We start from the raw sequence: 25,258 nt of genomic DNA on the forward strand, positions 1-25,258 counted from the left end.
ACGATTTTTTTTTTTTTTTAAATATATAACCAATCAGAATTTTTAAAACTAAGATTTTATATCCAAGTAGATAATATGATTATTTTTAATAACTAGATTTGGAATATTTTGTAAAGATTTTAAATTATGTTCTCCTATCATCTTTCTTTTATTTTAGAGTGAGTTACTTGAATATTGCATAAAAGCTTCCTTATTACAAAAGCAACATACAATTGTTTGTAATGACTAGACTAACACCTTGTACCTATACTACCCCTGAAACTAGTGTTGAGAAAAAACGTAATTACGGCTAATGCCATTAGAAAAAAAAAACATTGGAAGTTGGGACTAAGTCTACCGATCCTTTGATAGTAGATTTATACACGTGGACTGATTAAAGGTGTTCCGCAGATATTTTTGGTACACTTAGTTGTAGTGCTGGTACACTTAGCCGTCGACGTAGATGGTACACTTAGTTGTAGTGTTGGTACACTTATCGGTCGACGTACATGAAATCGATTCGTTAGATTAAGTTGGTAGAGGAATTTCCCTTTGATGATAGACTTTTGTTTTAAGCGCGTGTAGCGGCAAACGTAACAGGGTGGGAAGATATTTATGGTAGACTAATGGCCTGTTGCTACAGATTTATGCGACAGCCTTCTCTCCTTACAGATATTTTTGGTATACTTTGTTTGATTTTTGAAATAGTTTTCGTAGTGTTGTGGTAGGCTTCTTGTCCGTGGTAGATTTAGTAAGCAAGATTGACAGCTGTAAAGTCTTACCAGAATAACACGAATTTGTTTAAGCTGGCAAAGACAGTCGAGCGTTGCGATAGACTTATTGGAAGAAGATCTAAACACCTTTACTGTTCTTACGATCTATGGTGTTCATGTAATAAAGTTTGTAGCAGATTCATCAATCGTGTTCTGTTTGTCTGCCGGAGCAAACGTCTTTTTCCTACTCAGTTTTTTTAATCTTTGATCTCGGTTCATCCATGGAAGAGCAAGATATCGTATTGGCGTGTGGGAGGTGGAGGGTAGACAAAAAGCGATGGTTGTTTGATGTTGATACTAGGAAAGGGTGTAGGATTATAGTTGCCGATAAAGAAACAAAGTTTGAAGACTTTACTGCTATGGTGTACGATGACTTTGGTTTCTGTGAAAGAACTTCCGCGATAAAGTTGAGCTATATGTTAGATAGATATAAAAAAGCGGATGTTATATGCCACCGGTGATTGTTTCGAATGGTCGGCAGTTTCAAAACTTTCTCAAACAGCATAGGAGTGAACTCATCCGGCTATGCGTTGAGATCGAAGCTAAATCTGGTGAAACCTTGTTCGAGGAAGTTAAACCGAAAACCCCAGAACCAACACCCAAGACCCCTGAAGTCGTTGTAGATGATTTCGTAGGCGTGGCAGAGGAAATGGGAGAGAAAGATGATGAGTACGAGAGTCGGAAGGAAGATGGTGAAGATAATGTAGGAAATGATCTAGATGAAGATGAAGCAGATGACGAGGACAACAGTAGATTTGATTACTGTGACGACAGCGATGGTGCAAGTTCAGGGGATGAAGACTATCTGCTGTACTCCAACTTCGCCCCGGATGAAGCAGAGGAATCATTGGACGACGGACCTGGGGGTGGGTCTTGTATAGAGGAAAATGTGTGTAACACAGAATCAAATAACCGTACCCGCAAGACTAACTCTGTAGCTGATGCAATTGAGAAGGAGGTTCGCAAAATAGAAAATGGAGGTGGTGATATTGCTGTGGGGGATAAGTTTGATAGCAAAGAAACGTTGGTGGCAAGGTTGAGGGTGCTGAGTGTATTAGATAAATATGATTATAATGTTCGATATTCAACGCCCGTTTTGTTAATCGTTGAGTGTTGGGTAAAAGGTTGTAAATGGAGAATACGGGCTTCAACCATGGGTGATTCGCCGGTATTTCATATTCGCAGATATTGTCGTGAACATACTTGCTCTGTTACCGAACGATATGGCCGTAGCCGTAATGCTAAACCACCAATCCTAGCTCAATTATACAAGGATTATGTTGGTGGTGTGGGAAGTTCTGTTGTGCCAAATCTTGTTGGGGATGGGCTCAACCTACGATATGGTGTACAGGTTGGCTACTGGAATACTTTAATATGTTTGTTTTATGGTTGGCTCTGTGAGTGTACTTGTTTATAGGGTGTACAAACAGATCGTAGCTTAAGTTTGTTGAGTTTGTCAGAAATTAGTTGATTCTATGGCCTGCACTGCACATATATATAATTCGATCTAGTTGATATTGTTTAGTGCTGATGTCTTTTACTGACCATTTTTATATAATAGCTTGGCTACTGGAAGGCACATCATACACTTATAAAGGCGCGGGAGTATGTTAGGGGTACACCTGAAAGTGGATACGCTGAATTACCGGCATATTTATACAGGCTGAGGTCCTCTAATCCGGGGACCCTTACTAGACTGGTCGTTGATGCAGAAGACAGATTCAAGTATGTTTTCATTGCGATTGCTGGATGCATTAAGGGTTTCAGGTATATGCGGAAAGTTGTAGTTGTAGATGGAACCTTTTTGAAAGGGGAATTCAAAGGGACTCTTCTGATAGCGACAACACAAGATGGGAATTTTAATATTTTCCCTCTGGCGTATGCGGTTGTTGATACAGAGAACGACATGTCGTGGGAATGGTTCTTTACTCAATTAAGTAGTGTAATTCCTGATGATGAAGAGCTTGCACTGATATCTGACCAGCATAAATCTATTGGTAAAGCTATCGCTAAAGTGTACCCCCTGGCAAGTCGAGGAATCTGCACTTATCATCTTCACAAGAATATTATTCTGAGATTTAGTGGGAGCGAAACATTCCGGCTGGTAAAAAAAGTAGCTGCAGCGTACCGTGTAGTTGATTTCGAAGAAATCTTCCACCAAATTCAAGAAGCGAATCCGCAACTGCATGCTTACTTGGTTCGTGCAGATGTAACCAAGTGGAGCAGGGCGCACTTTCCTGGTGATAGGTACAACTTCACCACGAGCAACATTGCAGAATCGCTAAACAAAGTACTGAATCCTGCCAGAGCCTATCCCATTGTAGAGTTACTAGAAGCTGTTCGGAATATGTTGACACGTTGGTTTGCTACAAGGAGAAAACAAGCTGCCGCAATGCCAACTTTACTCACCAAAGGAGTGGAGAACCTGTTACAGGTGTGACATTCATTAACATATCCATCGATATATATGTTAACGAAAGGCCTGAAAAATGTTAGTGGATATGTTGTGTTGTTTTGGTTATATGAACTTACGCTTTGATTTACTCATAGGCACGTATTGAACAGTCAAGGCGTCTAAAGGTTCAAGAAATTGATGAAGATCGATTTGAAGTAAGTGGTGGTAACTCAACGCATGTTGTCAATCTGAGGTATAAGAGGTGTTCATGTAGGCGTTTTGATCTAGAGAGGATGCCATGCGTACATGCTATCGCAGCCGCATATACGGCGAACGTATCAGTTATAAACCAGCACCATCCATACTTCCGCAGAGACAGCCTCTGCAGTGGGTATGCGGAGGCGATAATGCCGATAGATACATCCTGCATCGTTCCTACTGATATTACACCGTCCAGATGTAAACCGCCTTTTGTTAGGAATCCTCCAGGAAGGCCAAAGATGACGAGGAGGAAGTCTTTTGTCGAGGTTGCGTTAGAGACGAAGCGGCCCCGCAAACAGCATGCTTGTTCTCAGTGTCAACAGGTTGGCCACAACCGTACAACATGTCCAGCTAATACGTAGTGCATGGGCCACAATAGACGTGTTATCTTTTCTTGGCGTGAGGATAATACTCTTTTTTCCTAAGTGCCAACATAGCTTTTTGTAACATGTTTATGATGGCCCTTTTTAATTTCTAAGCCCACATTTTTGTTTAACTATAATTTCTAAGCGAAATTGTTCCCGGCTGCCCTAGATGGGCCTCTTACTCGTGTGAGCTTTTTAGAAATCTCAAGCAAACGGTTTTCTGTTTGAATAAGAAGCTTTTTAAAGCGAAATATATCTGTTTGTGGGCATTATATGGTCCATTAGAGAGGACATAATGCGATGGTTGGATAGTGTTGACATGTTCACTTATCGTAGATAACTATTGTTATGTACGTACATATATTGCAGAGTACTAAATTTTATATTTTGTTGACAAAACATAACCATATATTATCCATAATCAGCGTAACATTGGGTTCACTCAAAAGTACAAACACACCGGGGAAAAAAAAGTTAATAAATTGCATAGATCTATGCCGGTTCTTTAAATAAATATGATAAACTCCCTGAGTTCTCCCTTTCGCCCATCTAGTTCCTTTATTCTCAAGGTACTGCATTCTCCCCTACGTGCTCCATTATATGTTCTATATAGTAACGTCCAGCGATTTCAGATCTACAGTAAATATAGAAAGTGTATTAACGTATTTGACAGTAGCAACAAATACAATTAGATATTTTAGTAGGAAAACAAAGAGCTTACATCTCCTTGTGATGTTCCATTCCCTCGAAATCTGGTTTTATATAGAACAGCGAAGAGGCGGTTGTGTTGACGAGGCAAGGAGCACCTTCCGAACATTTACAAAATTAGTTGTATATGGTTTCACAAGGCTGGTTTCCTTATCTGATCTATCAAATTGAACATACCTTCGTAGCTTCCAACCTTCCAGAACCGCAAAATACAAAAGACGGGTTCGGATGTAAGAGTAAGATGACACCCGAGTGCTTCCCAAGCATTTATGAAGCAAGCAGCATAATCATCTAGGCACGACACTTGAGGGTTTCATTCCTACGATTTTCTCATGTTAATATTGAACGGGCATACGAAAAAACTTTAAATGTAAATGTTTTGAAAAGGTAGCACAAATCTCCTTTACCTCCCATTCAGTAGGGTGAGGACAACTTCATTGGCCGCATTTTCCCCCTCGAGCAATCTTCTGTCTTCCACCCCAACTACACACCCACAGACATCTGATTCGGGGTAGACACATACTTTAAATGTTACGACCTATGTATTTTGATATGAAATTGTCTACTAACCTATTTATTTAGTATCAGGCCTAAAAACTAGTGATAATCACAAATATATCAATTAGCAAACGTTTTTTAACGTTGTTTCAAACGATTTCTGTAATTGAAAATTGAAGATAAGCGTACCGAATGATATGGGATGGGTAATTCTCCCTCGAGATATATCACCCAAATCTTCGAAACGGAAGTAGTGTTTTTGATTCACCGGTGAGAGCAGGCCCATCGTCGACTCATCAGTAAAGTTGATTTGGAAAGGATGATGTGTATTCCTCTCCCTAAGTGTTGGCTGGATGACCTTGAAATTCCTAATTTCATACCAATCACCATCATAGACATACTTCCTCATTTTCTTATAGGTCCCTGGTAAAAACGCCACCTCGATTGTATCACCCTACAAATTGCATATCAATTGTGTATAAGACCACTGCGTTGGTTAACAACTTCGTGCAAATATTTTACAAAGCAAAGTGGACTAACCCGTGTATCAGCAAGGAGCAGAACTCGCTTCCAAAAGAACTCAGTAACATACCACGAATTCAAGACCTTCGCTTGGATAATCCAATTCGTTTTTCATGGTATAAGATCAGCGATGGCATCAACTCTAAACTCCATGGTTTTTTTCTGATAATATCGTGTTACTCGTTTCTACCCTGGGTTTGGAAAGGAGAAAGGGTGATGCTATTTAAATAAAACAAAACGTCGCCAGTAGTAGTTCCGTCTTTCTATCGACTCCCCCTCTCTCCTACTCTAATAAGCGCGACTCTTCGCTTTCTTTGTTTTTCTTCGGGTTTATATTTCAAATTTACTTTAATTCGTAGTGTACGTACAGACAACTAATTTACGTTTTGTACGTGGTTTTGTTTTATTTTTATTGTTGATGTATGCTTTCCCCCCCCCCCCCCCCCCCAATGGTTTCTTAATTACGTTATGGCGCCCACCCACTACGACAAAATTGATTCAATGGTTGATATTGTAGAGTTATCCTAGTCACAATTTGGTTTAAACAAACCAAAATTTAATTACCGGTCCAGCAACATTGGAGGCCCAATACGAAAAGATCATGTATTGTTTACTTTTAAATTGTTTTTCTCAGTAAGTCCGATGTAATTTTAAATTTTTTAAATGGGGCGTCAACTCAAACTCTAAAATTGAGGCCTTATTTTTAAGAAAATAAACAACAAATTAAATCCATACCGAATGGGCTTACTAAAATTGAGGCCCGATACCTATGTTTCATAGAGATGTGTACACATCCGACTTCACCAACCGAATGCACAGTTGTAACAAAACAATACATTTCTCGTACCAAACGTAAGCACCCATGTACCCACACACACTTTGTTGTACATACACAATAGGCAGATATATCAATAGTGTATAGTTCTTTTGCAAGATAGAACAGTTAAAAAAGGAAAGGAACCAACATCAATTGGTACATGCTTAAAAATAACTAGAATCGAAAACCATGGAAACAAAAGGCCGGATTCAGTGCGCGTAAACCCTATGACGTAGATATTAGTACGACGTTTATTACAGAAGACATTTAGATGAAACGTTTAGGGCGAAACATCTAAAGAGATAATATCACTAAAGGATCTCGGATATAGATTTCGCCAACCACCAAAGGCCGCAATTGTTGCACACCATGTCATAGTCTCGATACTTGAGAGAGTACAGACCATGCTCCAATAAACACAATTTAGCACATTCCGGAGAAGGGATCAAAGGGGTAATCGGATAGACGAATGTATCCTTGTACGTGTTTTCTCGCGCCGTCTGATATCTACCCAGCAACATGAACAACTCCCTGCCCAAAATCCTTGTTTGAGTTGTATTTAGTTGGTAGTGGTATGCAAAAAACAGGTAAAGATAATGACCCGCCATGTCGAGGTTCCCACGTAACATAGAAAAAAACCCACATGCTAGTGTGGCATCATCTTCTGCGGGTACGTTACGAGTTAGAAGTGCAATACCTCCCTCAATGTTGCTTTCCTCGGCAACAACCCGGAGACCTTCGTAATAGATTGCCTTTTTGTTCCCAGCGTCAAGGCATTTTTCGAAGATACGCCGGTGCATCCCTTCCTCTCTTATTCTACGATTTCGATGATGTAATTTTTGGAACCAAGAAGGATGGCAAGTAATGCTGGAGATGTTAGCATCCTTGAGAACTTGAGGCGTAAGCGCTGTTTTGACTCCCCGAGGTCCTGCCTTGACTATTGGAGCTAGGTAGTTCAAACCATCTACTGCGAGAAACCCGAAGATGATAATCAACATCTCATCTGGTAGATGAGGCATTTTTTGAGACGCAGACGCCAGCTTGCTGTGGTTTTTAAGTAGGAACTGCAACTTGTACAGAAGGGTGTTTGAAGAACTCAAAGTTCAGGTTGCACTCAGTGGGACTGGTAATTATAATTTATAGAACGCTAACGAGATACTTATTTCGCTAACACCATACCCGTTCATTGTTGTAATGTGCCGAGACATACGTCACTTACTACTGTTTAATTAAAACTCGCTGAGAAATAAATCACATCACGTTTATGGTAACACGACTTTGGGGGTAGGAGTTGTCACTTCGTCCAACCTACTGCTGTCATGTCTACCCTAAGTAGAGCCTAGCGGAATTTAAGAGAAATAATTGTCCAAGTAGTGTATAACGCATTTGACATCCGTTATTATGGTGGCGCCACGTAGATACGTAATAGAAGAATCTGCGTCAGAACCTTTTATTTATATTTAATTTGCATAATAAAAATTGCATGAAGGGAGATAATGCCCGAACTATTCCTTCCCATTCTACGTACACACAATTTGCAAACTGTAATACGTACAAGGCCTTAAAGTATAAACCTTTGTACGTACACTAAACGTACTTACTCTTGAACGTACACTGAAATTTTAAACGTTGTTATTACACTAACATCTTTCAGGTTGTGTACGTCTTAGTATTATATTTAATTGGTTTTGCAATGGGAAGGTATGAGTTATATAGTTTTATATTCATAAATCATCTCCGATGGTCACATTTAGGCACCCAACCTCTTAGCTTTCGTAAACAACATATTAAGTAGCGATAGATTCCGCGTTCTTATAATAATTATAGGCCGTACAAGGATTCTAGAAGATATTAGAACTGCGTTGATAAGAGGATATTCGTTAGATATTACGTTTAGGGCGAAACATATTATGAGAAAATATAACTACAGGATCTCGCATATAGCTCTCGCCAACCACCAGAGGCCGCACTTTGTGCAGACAATGTCATAATCTTCTTACCGGAGAGAGTAGAAACCATGTTCCCGTAAACACAATCGAGTACATTCCGGTTTAGGGATAAAGGGAGCAATAGGTTAGACGAATGTGTCCCAGTATGTGTTTACTCGCGCCGTCTGATATCTACACAGCAACCGAAACAACTGGCCAGAAACCTTGCTCGTTCCGATTTAATTGGGTAGTGATGTGAATCAAACAGTTCAAGAAAATGAGTAGCCATCTCGCAGTTCCCAACTAACATTGAAAAAAACCCACAAGCTAGTGTCGAGATAGGTTCCGCGGGAACGTTACGAGTTAGAAGTGCGATACCTTGCTTAATGTCTTCCACATCGGCAACAGCCCGGAAACCTTCGAAAAAAATTGCCAGTTTGTTGCCAGCATCTAGGCATTTTTCGAAAATACACCTATGGATCCCTTCATTTTGGACTCTACCATTTGGGTGATGTGGTGTTTGGAACATCGTCGGATGCCAGCATAAGCTGAAGATGTTAGCAACCTTTAAAACTTGGGGAGAGAGCGTCGTTTCTACACCTCGATGACCTGCCTTCAGTATTGGAGCAAGGTACTCCAAACCATCAACTGCGAGAAAGCCGAGGATTTTAATCAATATTTCATCGGGTATCTCAGGCATTTTTCCAGTTGCATGCGGCATTTTCACTTGCTTTTTCTAAAACAATGTTTTGTATGTGTTGCAACTTGTGGAGGGTACTCTAAATAAAGGGAGAGTTGTAGTTGGAAGTTGCAGGTTTTTTAATAATTTATGGCAATGAATGGCGACATGCATAAGTGCGGTTTTTAAGCTTTATTTTTTTAAATCCGCGTTATGTTACCAATCAAGAAATATTCTGTAGTTTTCGTTTATTTTGAAAAAAAAAAATTACTGTTGCGGTTTCCAAAACAATCAATTAACCCATGAACCACATATACTTTACCCAACTACCATTTACCCAGCGGTTTAATAAATTCCGCACTGAACAAAGCAATAATTTGATTTTTCTTTTTTATTTAATACTAATACAAGTTGCAAATCAGCACATAATTCGACATAGAGAGAGGTCAAACTATAGCCTAAATACGTAGTAATCATTTGTGCCATACAAACCATGTGTGAATATATATAGAATGCTAACCAGAGACATATTTAGTTCACAATGTGACCAGATTTCGTAACTTAGTAATGATTACAAATACATCATATTAAACGTACTCATCAAGACACATCACATCCCTCTACTTACTTGTTAAACAACTCTTCTACGTCTTCGCATATACGACTTTTGCGGGTATCAGTTGTCACATCGCAGTTGCCAGCTGGTGTCATGTCTGCCACTACGTTAAGCTGAGCGGGTAGTGAATAATCGAGATTGAGATAGTAGATTATACTAGTAGACTTCAAATCCGTAATATGGTTATGACACGTGTATACTAATAGGGGATGTGGGGGATCATATATGGTTATGATGTAAATGGGCCAAAAATATTAACGGCCCATTAATATTCTCAAAATGACACTCCATCTATTTTGTTAGTGGATGTTTTAAAATCCTAATAATAAAATTAGTGGTTTGATGTCACCTCGCCATCTTGTCACGCAGTTATATCAAGTATCATTTATATCCATACCAAATACTTCCCCAACCATATCAACAAGTTCGTATTATAAAATCGTTTGCATTACAATATGCACATAATACTTTCACTACAAATATGACCAACCCAAATCTTCCTGACGATCTGTTGGCGCGAATAGCTAAACTAATGGTAGCAAAACACTGGTGGTACATGCAGTCACTCCTACGTTCGGAAAATAGAGGCAAAACTATAGTTTACCGTCGCGACATCTTGAAAGAGGCAAACATCTTCAACATGTGCAGTGACCCCGATGATATCATGTTTGGTGGTCGACACAGGAAGTTTTTTGAAAGGTGCCTTGATGCGGATAATCCAATGGCCATATATTATGAAGGCCTTCGTCTTGCAACAAAAGATGGAGACATTGAAGGGGCCGTAAATTTACTCCTGCGTAACGTACCAACACATGCCGACGCTACTCTTGCGTCTGCCATGTTGTGCATCTGTAAAGGGTCCGGAGTCCAGGCGGGTCATTTGCTTCAGCTGTTTTCTATAAAACACTACCCACTTGACTCCGCAGAGGTTGGAGATATGTGTGAAGATCTCATCACTGAGCTTATTCAATATGGAGCATCACACAATACAACTTATGGTGTGTTTTTTGACTACCCTGATGATGGGGAAATAACAACTCCTTCGTGCGCACTAAAATGCGCGCTCTCAATAAGGAAGAAAGACGTACTCAATATGGTGGGCCCTTACAAGCATCGTTGCAGGAAATGCACAATCTGGTGGTGCGCTCGCCGAATTAGTCAAATGCTTTGGTAGTTATAACGAAGCATGTTTGCATTTCCTCGTTTCCGTGTACACCTTATCTCCTATCAATTCTAATTTTAATATTAAACGAAGTATTTTGTCAGTGATGCACCTTTGCATAATAAGGCAAGCTAATAAAGGTAACCACGAACTTTGTTAGATGTGATAACTGACTATTAGTTCCATGAAAACTAATAGTTTATCGAATATCTTATTCTGTACGATACATGGCTAAGACCTACATCAACAGTTACATGCCCGTGTAGCTTGAATTGAATTGTACCCTTTTATACTTAATTTTGAAACCACTATATTTAATATATAATATAGGGAAATTAACAATGTGTTTGTATCTATTAGTAGTCGTATTTAATGCAATAACATGTTGCAATTTTTAATGCAATGGCCAACTGATTTGACGTCCATATAAGTCAATTTGAATCGATATGACTTGCAGGGTTGTAGATGTCAAATATCAGTTATGTAATTTTACTTATATACGTACACGAGTACCAAAGAACCAACAGAGCTTGTTGAATACTTTTGGCGTGGCTAATAAACAGAATTAAATCATTACATTTTTATATAAATATATTCCTATACAATCAGTACATTTTACTGTTAAATACCATCGAGTTAGTTACCTGTTATAGTAAAAATAAAATTACCACTGTTCTCACTATATATAGATGTGTGTCCGTAAGAAGATGTTTTATTCCCTACACAGAGCAAATACCATCCACAGCCCATATCGTCTCCAACAAAAAAAAAAAAAAAAAAAAAAAAACAATGAACACCCCTCCAAACGAGATATTCCTGGCCATCAAGCTGCCAAACCCTACAAGCCTCCTTGTCAATTTTATACCCGTATCTGTCACTCCTATCCCCGCCTTGGTCGAGGCGCTCAACACTGTCGACCTCCAAACTGTTCAACTTCGTCCGTTCATCACGTGGCCACAGTTCATCACTATGGAGTCTAAGTTCAGGCCCTACTTTGAGCTTCTCCTCTACAGGGGCCACATCGTAGCGAACTATCTTGAGTGCGTCAGGCTAGCTTCAAACTCCTCCACCTTTGCTGAAGGTATGGCAAAGCTACGCTATTTTGCACCAACGGATCCGTATGCGAATTTCGCTTATGTGCTGTTTGCAACGTTTACCGGCCAAGTGATGGAGGCCGAGGCGTTTGGCAATATTTTCTGGTTCATGGTCCCTCACATGAACACCGCCGTTGAAGTCGCTGGCCTGGTTATGTTCCATGTTGCGAACCTCCATCTCCGTGGTCCCCTTTTTGAAGTGAGATCGTCGCCTTCTCTCCTCCACCACCGTAGGTGTACTTGCAGTAGCTACCTCACCGGGTGTAAGTCCTGTTTTTTCTACTGGTATGCACAGGAGTTGCGCTCGTTCTTTTAAGATCCTCTTTTCATGTTTTTATTTTTTTTGCGGCTTAACCTTAGTGACGACGTTTTCAACTAGGTTAATGTAGAAATATTATGTACTTGATGGTTGTTTTTTTCTTTTTGGAACCTCGAACCGTTATCCGGTGTATGCCGGAGTTTATTTTATAATCAACGTATGTATTATATTTAGTAATATCCCGCCATCGTACACGGTGCCACACCTATGTATTTGTGTACGTACAACGTAACAGGGCATCGTACATAAATACATAGTTGTACACAGTTCCAAACCAGTTCTATTGTGTGTGACGTGTACGTACACATGGACTAGTCCCGTTCATATCGTTCTGTTTTATTTAATAACATACCCTAAAAATTATCGATGTACGTGCCACCGCTCATATAAGTTCACATGTACGTACCAGACGTATACAACAGCACATTAAAAAAAAAAAAATTTAAAGAGCAGCCATTGGAGATTATAGAACTAAAGGATTTCACATATAGATTTCGCCAACCACCAAAGTCCGCAATTAGTACACAAGATGTCGTAATCTCGAAAGTTTATAGAGAAGAAACCGGATTGGATACAACAAATGGCGGCACAGTCCGGGTTAGGGATGAGGTGAGTAGATGGATAGAGGAATGTATCCTTGTACGTGTTTTGAAGTGCCACCTGGTATGTAAACAACAGGCGAAACACAGACTTGCCTACAAATCTGACCCCATGCGATTTGAGAGGAAAGTGATGTGCATCAAATAAGTGAAGAAAATGAACCGCCATCTGTTCGTTTCCATATAACATAGAAAAGATACCACATGCCAGTGTTGCCTCAGCATCTGCGAAAACGTTACGAGATAGAACAGAAATGCCTCGCTTGATGTCTCTCTCCTCCGCAACAATCCGGAGGCCCTCGTAGTAGATTGCAACTTCGTTTCCAGCTTTGAAGCATTTTTTGAATATACGCCTATGAATCCCTTTATCTTGAGGGCCACCATTTGGGTCGTCTGACGTTTGGATCAATAACGGATGCCAACAGATGTTGTAGATGTTTGCATCCTTTAGAACATAGGGGTCGAGCACCGTCTTCAGTCCTCGCTGACCCAACTTTAAAATTGGAGCAAGGTGCGACAGCCCATCTACTGCGAGAAGCCTAAAGATTTCGAGTAAAATATCATCAGGGAGATATGGGAGCTTATTGTGTGCTTTCGCCATTTTTTCTTTTTTTTTGAGATTTTGTTATCGGAGCTATTATATATGCTTCAACAATAAAGGAGGTAGGTTGTGAAATTTGTATATATACTGTACAATATAATTACTCTGCGTGTCCTTTTAGCACAATGCATAATGAAGAATAAGTTACACAGAGTAATTAGTTGGGAAAAGGTGTACGTAATGCTTACGCAACATCATACTGGTTCACACGATAAAGGTTTTTCTCTCGTCGTCTCGGTAACCAAAAATATATACTGTACTCGCTGGGCAAAGTTTATAATTATTACATGCTTAAAAAGTGATCAGTAAACACTATGATGAGATAATAGTCATTTGAAAATATAAGTAAGAATGACTTTCCACAAAAGAAGATGTCAAATCCCTGCATGTACTTGTCGCATTTAATACTATAGCTATTGGCTGTTCCGGACGTCAAATTGGAAAGTTGTGTAGTTCGTATATAATTTGACTCAAATCCGGTTTGTAGAAAAAGACACGTTTCCGTACTAGCATATTTTACAAATCAATTTTACAAATATGTGGCTGTTCAAGTGCAGATCAAGGGTGAAAAGCATCAAGTCCTGTCATCACTTTATAAGTTACCATTCAAGATAGATATTATTTTTAACTGCAGTTTATTTGTCTTTTTGTGATTAATGCATGAGAAATACATGCATAAATTGTATACCTTTTTATTATGCTCTTCACCCTTAATCTAGACCTGAACAGCTAAATATTTGATCTACCTTTACTCTGCTTGTAAATCTGAAACCGCTAATAACCGAATATTATTTAAAACAAGCCCGATTAAACCATCGCTTGAAGTGTTTATCACAATTATGGTACAGGGTTTCGAATTGAGGGAAACATAATTTTGGTCTATCGATGCTTGTTAATATTTATGAGTTTAATGGTTAAGGTGTGGGCTTAGCGATATCCTCTTTCGTTTTGGTCGGGATCTCGTTATTAATTTATGATTCCCGGTTATTTGTTAGTCTTCTAAATATACAAACTATACATATGTACGTATACTACATTGGGAAGGTACATACATTTAGGGTCTTATTAAACGGACACCATGGAAAGTTGAAAGGCCGCGCCGTTTCGAGATTTCGCTCTCCGTAAATATTTAAATTGCTCTCAACCTTCGTCAATTCCTAACACAGTTTAAAGTAAGAGATATCCAAAATCTGAGATCACCATGAGCTTCAGAACCGATCGTATTGCTGAACTGGACCGCGAGAGAAGGAATTGGTGTTGGTGTATCCACGCCAAGGTGTTGAACGCTTGGTCGATTCACGAATGCTTTATAAAACGAGTTCTCCTCCTTGTGGACGAAGAGGTTAGTTGAACAAGTCTTTCTTATTTCGCTAAATCCAACAGTTTTTGATGTATAACAATTTATCTGTTATGAAGGGTTCCACAATCGAAGTGGCGTTTCTACAGGGTGAATACCCAAATATCCCGCCAAACCCTGAAATCGGTTCCTGGTACGATATTCGGGAGTTTAAATTAATCAATCCAACTCTCAAGGAGAGGAATACTCATCACCCATACCAAAACAAGTTTACGCATGAGTCAACCATGGATGTGATCCAACCTTTGAAACACAAAAATTACTTCCGCTTCGAGGATATCGATGATATAACTCGTGGCAGAGTTACTCATCCCGTTTCTTTCGGTATGTTTTATCTATAATTTCTTTAATATGTATATATTAATGTCCGTGGAATTATGAACTTGCGATGGTTGCTGAGATTCATTTAGTGGTCGTTTGGTCAGTTGAGGACATTACTTTTAAGTGTATCATTTGCAAAAGTACAAAATAAACGTTACATCCCCATTTTATTTTCCCCCGTTAGATGTTTGTGGGTGCATTGTAAATGTGGACGTCATAAGAAGACGTTAGGACGTCATAAGAAGACGTTACGATGGCAGATGTATTGAAGTTGTCTTCACTCTCCAGAATGGCAGGTTAAGGACCTATTATGCTATAGACATAGTAATATACATATATATATATTTGAACTTCATAGGTTTAAATTTGAAAGCAACTGTGCGTTAATGCAGGAATGAAAGTGTCAAATGTCGTCTCACAGACTTCTATGCCCATCAATTCCTCTCTGATTGGGAATCAAAGGGATGTCATGTTCTCCACAAATCCGAGCCAGTGTTTTGTGTCTTCCGGTTCTTTAAGGTTGGGAGTTATGAAGGTACGTCAGATGAAATTGATATTATGATGGAAGCAAGTACATGTAATTTGTCTATCAACTTAATTACGTAAATGTGTGTAGGCGTACCATGTCTTGTACACACCGAAGCGTCTTCTAAGGACTTCGACATCACAAGGAGATGTAAGTTGATATTATATTAATACTTGGTATGAAAGCGTATGTGTTCTTATCTGTTCATAGTCTCACATGTACATTTAATTTTTTAAACTTATAGAAGTGAGTTTGCTGCACAACACCACATTAAAATTGTGATGGGACACGATGGGACAACAATTGAAACAATTGCCCAGGAAGGAGAAAGCTCCGGAACCCATACAGAATCTGCACAGACGTTCGTCAGACTGTCCGCGGAATGAGGAATGAAAAACTGACGAGAAATAGAAATCAAAATGTTGTTTTCTATTTCAAATATTGGTTTATTTTCGTGAGAATATGTACAATGGTTTTATTGTTAAAACGTACTCTATCCTTTTTATTTTATATTCTAATAATTATTGAAATTGAGATAGAAAATAATATGTAGAATTTTGAATATTAAAATTGTTATTATTAGTAGCTATTTCACAAAAATATTAGAAAATGTTCATTTGTTTTTGGACATTAAATAAAGTAAAAGAAATGACCGAATGCTTGTACTATCTCCTAATAATAAGTAGAATCTTTAATGTTGTATTGTCTTATCAGGAGGATAATTTATTCCCCACACCATAGTTGATGTACGTTGGGAGTCATAATATATTGTGGTAGTCGTCTACGTACAGAAGCTTAAATAATCGTACAATCAATACAAGTGAATAGCAACCCTTTGGATTGATCTAGTTGAGAGGAAGTGATGATAATTACGTAACTGGATACACATCAAATAAACATAATGATGAGAAAACTATCATATCTAAGCAACAAAAAATACGACTCTCTTCGAAGTTGTCACATCAGAGAACCTACAAATGTCATAGTCTAGGCTTAGGGTTAGCTGATGGTTGAGTTACAGCCGATATTTAACGAATTCGAATATAATGAATTTGAAATCCGATAACACGAAACTGACACGTGGTTCGCACTACTTATTTGTTTTAGTAATTCTAATCGAGTAGGCGTGCATGAGAGCTCATAAACCTAAAATGGGTTCCTTCGTAATTAAGTAGTTAACAATAGGGTAATTTAAAACGACGTCATATAGAAACTAGTATAAATTTCCAGGATTTTCGCCAAACTCCCCAACCACCTCTCACATCGTAGGTTTTATTAGTGGGCAGGCGGCAGTTTCCGTCTATTTGGTTCTGCACATACTGCACATATTGCTATTAACTCCCAAAAAATGGCGACTTCTAGCCGTAAGAAGACTGATCTGCCAGACGAGATCTTGATAAAAATAGCCAAGCATCTCGTAGTTGATGGGTTCTGGCGAGCAGGCCCATTATTAAAGGCTGGTCGGCGAGGAGTGGATACGGTGCTTGCCCGAGAAGTTCTGAAGGTTGCCAGCATCTACCAAATCTGTGAACATCCTTCTTCATTCCAAACGACAAGGAAGCCAAATGGTGAACTCCAGGAAGAAGGGATTCACAGGCGTATTTTCAAAAAATGCTTGGACGCAGGGAACAGAATAGCAATCTACAACGAGGGGCTACGGATCGTTGCCGAGGAGCAAGACATTGAGCGCGGTATCGCACTACTAAAAAACAACGTTCCCGAAGATGCCGAGTCCACTCTCGCATGTGGAATTTTCTCTATGTTATATGGGGACGAGCAGATGGCGGTTCGTTTTCTTCACCAATTTGATGCACATCACTATCCACTCCAATCAGAGGGAGTACGGCTTATCGTGGAAGATCTGTTCCAACGATTGAGTATGTTTAAGACGGCGCGTAAAAACACGTACAAAGATTCTTTTGTATATCCCTCCAGTTCGTTGATCCCTTTCCCGGACTGTACCATGAGTAGTTGTTTGAGATGGGGCAGGTTATCGACCGACACACGTTATTATGACATCATCTGTGTAAATTGCTGAGTGTGGTGGGTGGCCAAATCTATATGTGAAATCCTCTAGGTGTATCGTCGGTTCCCTTCTGTGTTGCGTTTCACCTCGCCACGTATGTTTCATTAGATAATTAAATTACTATGTAATGAAGATGTTAATTAACGTGTATGCCAATATCTGTCGTTTTGGTCGTTTTGCTCCTTTTGTTCCGAAAATGTGTACTAGATGTTGTATTGCTCCTTATATTCCGAAAAAGGTCTAAAATGGCAATTCCCTAGCTTCGAACCATCCATATAGACGACGTGTACTTAGTTTCACCGGGCAAACACACAAAACTATCAACAGTGCCGGCCCAACCAATTTTGCCCATTAACAAACAGTAGGAAAAAAAAAGTTCCTACTAAAACTTTACAAGGGCTCGAACTCGTGACACTGAAGAACAGTCAAGGCCAATCCTACCACTGTACCACCGCACCTTTTTTGATATTGATTCCCCTAAAATCGCTAATATAATCTGTAGCATAAAGCCCTTGATTTACGGGCTTTATTAAAGGACCGACACTGTATTAAGCTTACGATGCCGTTCGTATCTAGTGGAAAACGACACAACTTGGAAAAGTTCATGTTGTTTTAGAATACAAAAAATGGCACAAAACCGAATGTTCTATAAAAGCTAACCGAATATAATTGATATCTTATAAAATTCAGGGAAATTAGGGTTCATTGAACTGATTTGGGGGAAACAGAGAGAGCCGCTGCCATAGATGTTGGATTAGATTTAGAGAGTTGGATATTCGGTTAATAGTTTAACGTTCCTCTTTTCTTTATTTTCCCTCCTTCAATTACGTTATCAGTTTCGTTCTTTATGTCTGCTTTGGCAAACACGAGTCCAGTCGAGTATGACGATGCGGAGTATGGGATCCCGGCTATTTGTTACTGTGGTGAAAGGCCAAACCTACAACCTTCTTTTACAAGGACAAACCCAGGGAGGCTCCACTACACTTGTAGAAATAGAGAGGTAAGTAACGTACAGTTTCCCGGAGGTTGATTAAAGATCAGATTTATTTGCATAACTTGAGGTTTTCGTTTTAACAAACATTATAAGCAAAAAAATGCAGGATGGGGACTATCACATTTTTAAATGGTGGGATGAAGCTATGATGGAGGAACTGAAAACAGTGAAGGAAGATCTTCTAAAGTTAACTAGTTTGAATCAAATGCGTGAAGCGCTTCAGGGACAAAAAGAGGAGATTGCTAACATCTTAAATATGCACAAGGAAAATCAGATGGAGTTGGAAAGGATGAAGGCGTTGATTGCGTACAAGAGTGATGGATTAACTATGGAATTAAAACTGACCAATGTGTTTGTTGCGACTTTGGTTATACTAGCAACAATGACCTATTTTTTAAAGTAGTTTGGACGTTTTATTAGTAGTACTTTGGGTTGTGGTTTAATTGTTTAACATCAAGTTATAAACGTTTTATTTGGTTTACTCCCATTTTTTTATCGTCTAAAAAAAAGACTGTTTGAAACCTTGTCGTTTTATTATTATCGACCAAACCCTTGAAATTAAACATAAACATAAACATTTGTACACGTTTGTACACATACGTCTAACATTAAAGGTTGGCACTATTAGGTAGATGCTTACCAAATAAAAATATATAATTAACCATGCGTAATACACACAAACATTTTACATCAAATTATTCCTATCCACGTAAGATAGATTGTTGGGATGTAGGTAATGAAGATAATATAAAGAATCTAGCAACGTGGTTTAGAAGTTTGGAATGTAAGCAACATTGACAAATGGAAACATAGGCTACGAATCGTCATCACTCCGCTCGCGCTGGTCGAAGTATTCCAACCGGAGTTTGAAATCTCTAACCTCAGGGAAGGGTGGTTCAAATATCACTTTAGAGACACCCGGTTGACTAACCACTTCCATCCCTCCTGCGGTGTGGAAAAATAAGGAAAAAGGGTAACCAAAATTAGTTTTATGCAGTAATCTTATATTTAAAAGGTGATTGAATTGTTTTAAATACGTTTGCCTAATCAGTACCTCCATCCTTAAACTTGGGCCTCCAGAATCGCAAGACTACAACTGGTTTGCCTCCACATAGCCAAAAATTACGGACGAAATCATCGACCATCTCATCATAAGCCACACAGTGCAAGTGATGACCCCTACACACAGAGACACCTTACGTTAATAGCCCGGTATATCTTTAAAGTGTGTGAAAGCTAATAATCGCGAAAACGACTTACTCAAGATTCGTCAATGAAAACCGTATCAACCAGGTTCTCTCGGCAAAACGTGGAGCAGTTGGATCGTCCACCAATATTCTTCGTTTGACGTGAGTAACTTACCCCATCGTGTCTATGGTGTCATGTCATTAGAATTATAGTACTGGATATGATATTAAAAACTGGAACAACACAATGCAACGTTACCTAAGCAGCAGTTCTGGGTCCAACGAGGCCATCGTTCGTAAATTTGGTCGAAAGGGACGTAATCGATGTAGTGATTGGTCGACAAGCAACGAATGTTGTCTACAACCGTGTCAGCAGTGAATTTGATCCGGTAGTTGGAAGCCACGACCTTCACAGCGGATGTGTCGTCAGTGACGACGAAATTAGAGAAGGTTTTCCACAAACCCTCCTCAATCCCCGCAAAGAACTGGGGCAACAGGTCCTCGCTGATTGTTGCCTGCATCTTATCTCCCTATAGTGGGGGAAAAAAGTTCAACCATGATGTACATGTATCATTTAATATTAAGTGCATATAATATGATGATGAGACGAGTCACTTACGAAAACATCCGAAACAACCATTTCAAAGGTGACGATGTTCGCTTCTCTCTTTCTCCACTTGCGGATGATCTTAACAGAAACCTTCCAATCAGATCGCCACGTCTGGAGATCGGATAGCCTGTCGAAATGCACCATGACTTTGTTGCACTTATGTTTACTTTGTGATGTGATATTTTGGTTTTTGAGAGACGAATACATAGTTCACTGGGTGTGTATTTGTCTTCTTATATAATCAGCGAACAAACACAAATGGATTATCAATATTATGGCTTTTCAAACGTCGTGACTGCATTCCATACAGATTCATCGCATTTAGATATTTAACATGTGTAACTGCCGGTTAAGCGAAGACGAGACATCGCATGCACTACTTAATTATGACCCTATAGTCGACATTATATATTGGCGGAAAATATATTGGTTCATTTAACAAACCAATTCAATGTAAAACTTTATAAAACATCAAGGAATAGTGAATGATGGTTTAACCAGACAAATAAAGGCTGATATATAGTGTAAATGAACCAATAACGTTGAAGAACTGTATAATTTGAATAAAAATATTTAAAGAAAAGCTCAGCCATTGCACTGTTTATAAATAAAAAATTATTTTAAAATAGTTTAGTAGTAGAGGCAAAATCTTCGTTCTTAGTAATAGACGGAAAACTGAGGCCTCAGCTGTGACGGCGCATTCGGATGTCCGACAGGGTTGTTTTACATCCCGATTTTTTGAATTAAGGTGTTTAGATCTGGGATAAGTACTACAAAACGACACTCCATAGAAGTCGGCGACGGAACATTTAAGGAAGAAGAGATTACAGAGGCCGGGTGAAATCAGAGAAAGGCGACTAGTTTCGATCCCTCTTTCATCACCGGTGTTGAATCAGAAGGTAAGTGTTTCTCTTGGATTCTTACTTTAAATTGGAAGAGAGATTGTACCCCCAAGTTCTATATTATGTTGGAAGAGTATATAGCAAATACATTTAAGAATCGCTTTGAGTAGCCCAGGATGTGAAATCGATGAATAGTAGTGTATCTGTGGCGGGCAGAGGATAAATAACCGTAATCGTCAACAGAATTAAACTTTGGTAGACATTTGTATTAGGGTTAATTGGTTTAGTGTACGTACATATTAATATGTACGTTACTTCATGGTGATAGGATGGATCCCGAGGCTGTAGAGATCGTTCCTCAATTGAGCTTGGATCTACCGAGGAGGTTATTTGCTCTTGACCATTACCCTCTCAAAACCAAGATAAATGCGTATTCAAAACCGGAATATCTTTCTACAATATCGAGGGTGCTGAGTGGAACAAAAGAAATGGAAAACTTGTTAGAGTCTCCATTTAGGCAGCTTTTTTGTATCCCTGCTAACAAGATCTCGTTCTCCGGTAAACTAGTTCATGGATTTGTTTGCCGTCAATTGGTGACCAAAAAGCGGCATGAGATGTGGATTGTGTTTGGTGGCAATCCAATCAAGTTTGGATTACAGGAATTTGCAGAGTTGACAGGTCTCGAATGTGGAAATTATCCAAAAAAGAGAGATGTGGAAAGAGCTACAAAAACGGATAAAGGATGTAAGACTGTTTGGGAAGTTCTATTCGGGGAAAACATAGAACCAATGATCTCCGAGTTGGTCAAAAGGTTGGAGACTGAGGAAATGGAAACGTGGCAGAAACTAGCTTTAGCGCTGATAATAATAGTTGATGGAGTTCTAACATGCGCCACGCAACCAGTAAAACCAGATCCGAAGACAATGGAGATGACCAAGAATATTGATTTTTTTTTCAAATATCCATGGGGAAGGTTGTCATTTGAACGGACGCTGGAGACTATTACAGGATTTAAATGTCCAGCAGACGTAGACTGCATAATAAAAACTTTGAAGCAACAATAAGTTGCTGTTCATGGATTTCCTCTAGCACTCCAGCTGCTGGCTTTCCAATCTGTCCCAGCAATTGCAAGATTAGTACCATCTAACGTTCAAGATCAGGCGTTTAATCGAAGATCGATCCACAATCTGGCTAAACTGCGGCCAATCAAGACAACAGACATATTTGCATGCGAGGCTGCTAAAGAGGTATGTACTTGGTTGATATAATACGTTAACGACCTGAATCTATCAGTTTTGTCAAATGTATATATATTTGTAATCATATTATAGGTGGTTATTAGACGGATGGTTGGTAGTGGGGAGCATTGTGATAGTGGAGAATTGAAGCGGCGTGACGAAGAGGAAGACCATCAAGTTGACAACATTGAAAATCTTATTAAAGCTGGCCACAAATGGGATGAGGCAATATGGATGGGAGGTGATGATAGGTGTCCAAAACAGACACGTCCCGAAGAGAAAGGTATTAAAAACATTTATACATTACAAAGGGCTTCACTATAAAGATAATTTTTTTAAAAATTAATGGTTAATTGGTGATATAGTTACAGTTGACTGTCGGAAGAGGAAAAGAGCAGACACCGCAACAATTGACAATAAGAAAGAGAAGAGCACGAGAACTGATGGGCGACCGGGGGGTACGCCCATTGTTGATGAACGTTTGGACGATGACCAATTTGAAAGGTATGCGGCGGAACTAAGCCAGTTCTACAGGAAACAAGAAGCACTGATGAAGGAAAATCAGGCAAACATGGAGATTTTCGTACGCACAGAGATCCGCAAGGAGATAAGAGCTGCACTATTGGAGGTTAAAAGAAACGAACATGGGGAACCTTCTTACGCTTCGCATACAGTTTCAGAGAAGAAGTATTCAAAAAAAAAGAAGAGGGAAAACTATAAAGTTTCGAAGAATGAGTTCAGTAATGGTTATGAAAAAAAAGGGAGAGAAGGTCAGAAACAGGGGATACGCTGACACTGCTAAGGTTGATATGACAAATAGCTTAAGGGTTGTAATTTTTTCACTACTTACATATATTAAATTATGTTGCTATCGTGGTGTGCAGAGGGTGATCGGAATACTGATGGTTCGAAGGATGCCATAGATGGTCAACACTATGTCAGTGGTGATTCTTTAGTTGGAGGCCAAGTAATGGACAACAAGATCCTCTTTAGAATGCGATTCAATCAACGTAATGGGGGTGTTTTTGCTTATGCACCTATCATATACGCTTTATATATTTGACCGTAGGATACAACCCGTACTCATATTAATGAGTGGGTAACCGATAATAACGACTGTGGCATGAACGAACCATCCCCGGACAATGGAGTTAATGAGTGTCGCCAAGATTATGACGCGGGGGACATTGCTGTCGAGCTATCACCAACTAAAACCGTATCCGATGTAAGTATTTGACACGAAATGGAGATTACAACACTATATTCGTAATAAAGCATTGTCCACCTTTAATTGAACAGATATTGCTGCAGCTGAATACTAAAATGGAACCTGATCTGCATTGTAACAAAATGGTAGGTCAGGAAGTAACCATAAAAGGGATAACCATCTGTGGATCTCATATATATTCGGTTATTTGTTTATCTCCTCTAATCTACACGTGTGAAAAATTGAGCTTGTACCAAGTTCCTACTACGAACACGCGTCTTAAAAGTTTCATTATTTTGAATAGGAGGATGGGGAAGAACTGCATCAAGAAGGCGGGAAAGTCGAGTGGTTTAACAGTAACGGAGGGGACATAAGACGTCAGGAAGGCAAGTCAGATGAGGGTTGTAACAAAACCGAAATACCTGTAGAAAATGAAACTGCAGTTGACGGTCAACAAGAGGCAAGTGTCTAACTTTGATGATTTCGAGTATTTGTGACATTAGTGTACGTAAGTATGAATCTATGTACGTACATCTTATTAGGCCGAAGTCCAAGCACTACAAAAGGAAAGCGATGGCAAGGAGGGCTGTAACAAAACTGATGGACATGTACAAATAGAAACAACAGTTAACCTCCAATAGTGCAAAATTATTTTTTATTTCAAATATTTGCCATATTTATAGTGTCTACTTAGATGGTCCAGTGTACGTCACAACTAATCATTTACGTGCATCTTATTAGGCCGGAGACCAAGCAATACCCAACGAACGCGATGTCGAAGAGGGCTGTAAAGAGACTAGAGGTCAACCAGATCAAAGTCCCGGGGAGGAATGTATTCCCGGTGACTCAGACAATTTAGTGCCGCAAGTCGGTTATTATTGTAGATGAAACAGGACGCGCAGAAGAAGTGATAATGGAGATACGTGCGAGTCAACCATCCGAAGCCATAGTGATAAAAGCAGGGTCGGTTTCATACGACCCTATGGAAGATGTTGCTGATGGGAAATTCGCCAAATTCACCGAGATGATAAAACAAGATAATGTGTAAGTGTAGTATATATTACTCCGATGACATATTGATATGCTCAATCATTGATATAGGATATTCATAATTACAAAATTTCGCAGGGTACACACCTTTTTCGGATTCTGCAAGGCAGATATCCTATTCTTCTCTACTCTTATATCGTCCCAAAAATGGGTCCATAGTCAGGTACATATTTTAAACTTTAACTATACGATTTTGGGGTGTTCATGGTTTCTTGTTGGATTTAAATCCGACCGGTTTGCGTTTAACTGCATCTGCAGCACATGGAGATGATTGCCCTAACGCTGTGGCACAAAAACGGAGAAGAAATGATAAAACAAAGGACCGTAATTTTGGACTCCGTTCTCTTTTACGAGTTGACAAGAAGGTTCCAAGCATTCAACAGGAGCACGGCGAAACGGAATTTCAGATGGGACAAAGTACTCATTGACATCGTCAATGGGGAAAGGATGCACCACGAACCAAGGTTGAAGTGGGTTACAGATGTCGACGTTATATATGCTCCAATGAACTGGAAATCTAAGCATTGGGTAGGAGTGGGCATAAATCTTATAAAGAGACATGTTTCCATTTACGATCCTTTGAT

At 39.3% G+C, this 25,258-nt stretch overlaps 2 protein-coding genes across 2 annotated transcripts; one reads left to right on the forward strand and one right to left on the reverse strand.

Annotated features, from left to right (window-relative positions):
• The first annotated feature begins 1,200 nt into the window (after window positions 1–1,200).
• On the forward strand, window positions 1,201–3,770 carry LOC147948872 (uncharacterized). The gene is made up of 3 exons (XM_087468974.1): window positions 1,201–2,103; window positions 2,314–3,186; window positions 3,303–3,770. The coding sequence occupies exons 1-3, from the start codon at window positions 1,201–1,203 to the stop codon at window positions 3,768–3,770; spliced, it is 2,244 nt and encodes a 747-aa protein (XP_087325100.1).
• A 16,184-nt stretch (window positions 3,771–19,954) lies between these two features.
• LOC147948873 (uncharacterized) lies at window positions 19,955–20,481 on the reverse strand. The gene is made up of 2 exons (XM_087468977.1): window positions 20,347–20,481; window positions 19,955–20,257 (listed from the first exon to the last, which is right to left on the reverse strand). Exons 1-2 carry the CDS (start codon window positions 20,479–20,481, stop codon window positions 19,955–19,957), a joined length of 438 nt encoding a protein of 145 aa, XP_087325103.1.
• Window positions 20,482–25,258: the final 4,777 nt, after the last annotated feature.

This window comes from Camelina sativa, chromosome 2 (assembly GCF_030686135.1).
Source record: "Camelina sativa cultivar CO46 ecotype springtype chromosome 2, ASM3068613v1".
NCBI classification, from domain to species: Eukaryota; Viridiplantae; Streptophyta; class Magnoliopsida; order Brassicales; family Brassicaceae; genus Camelina; species Camelina sativa.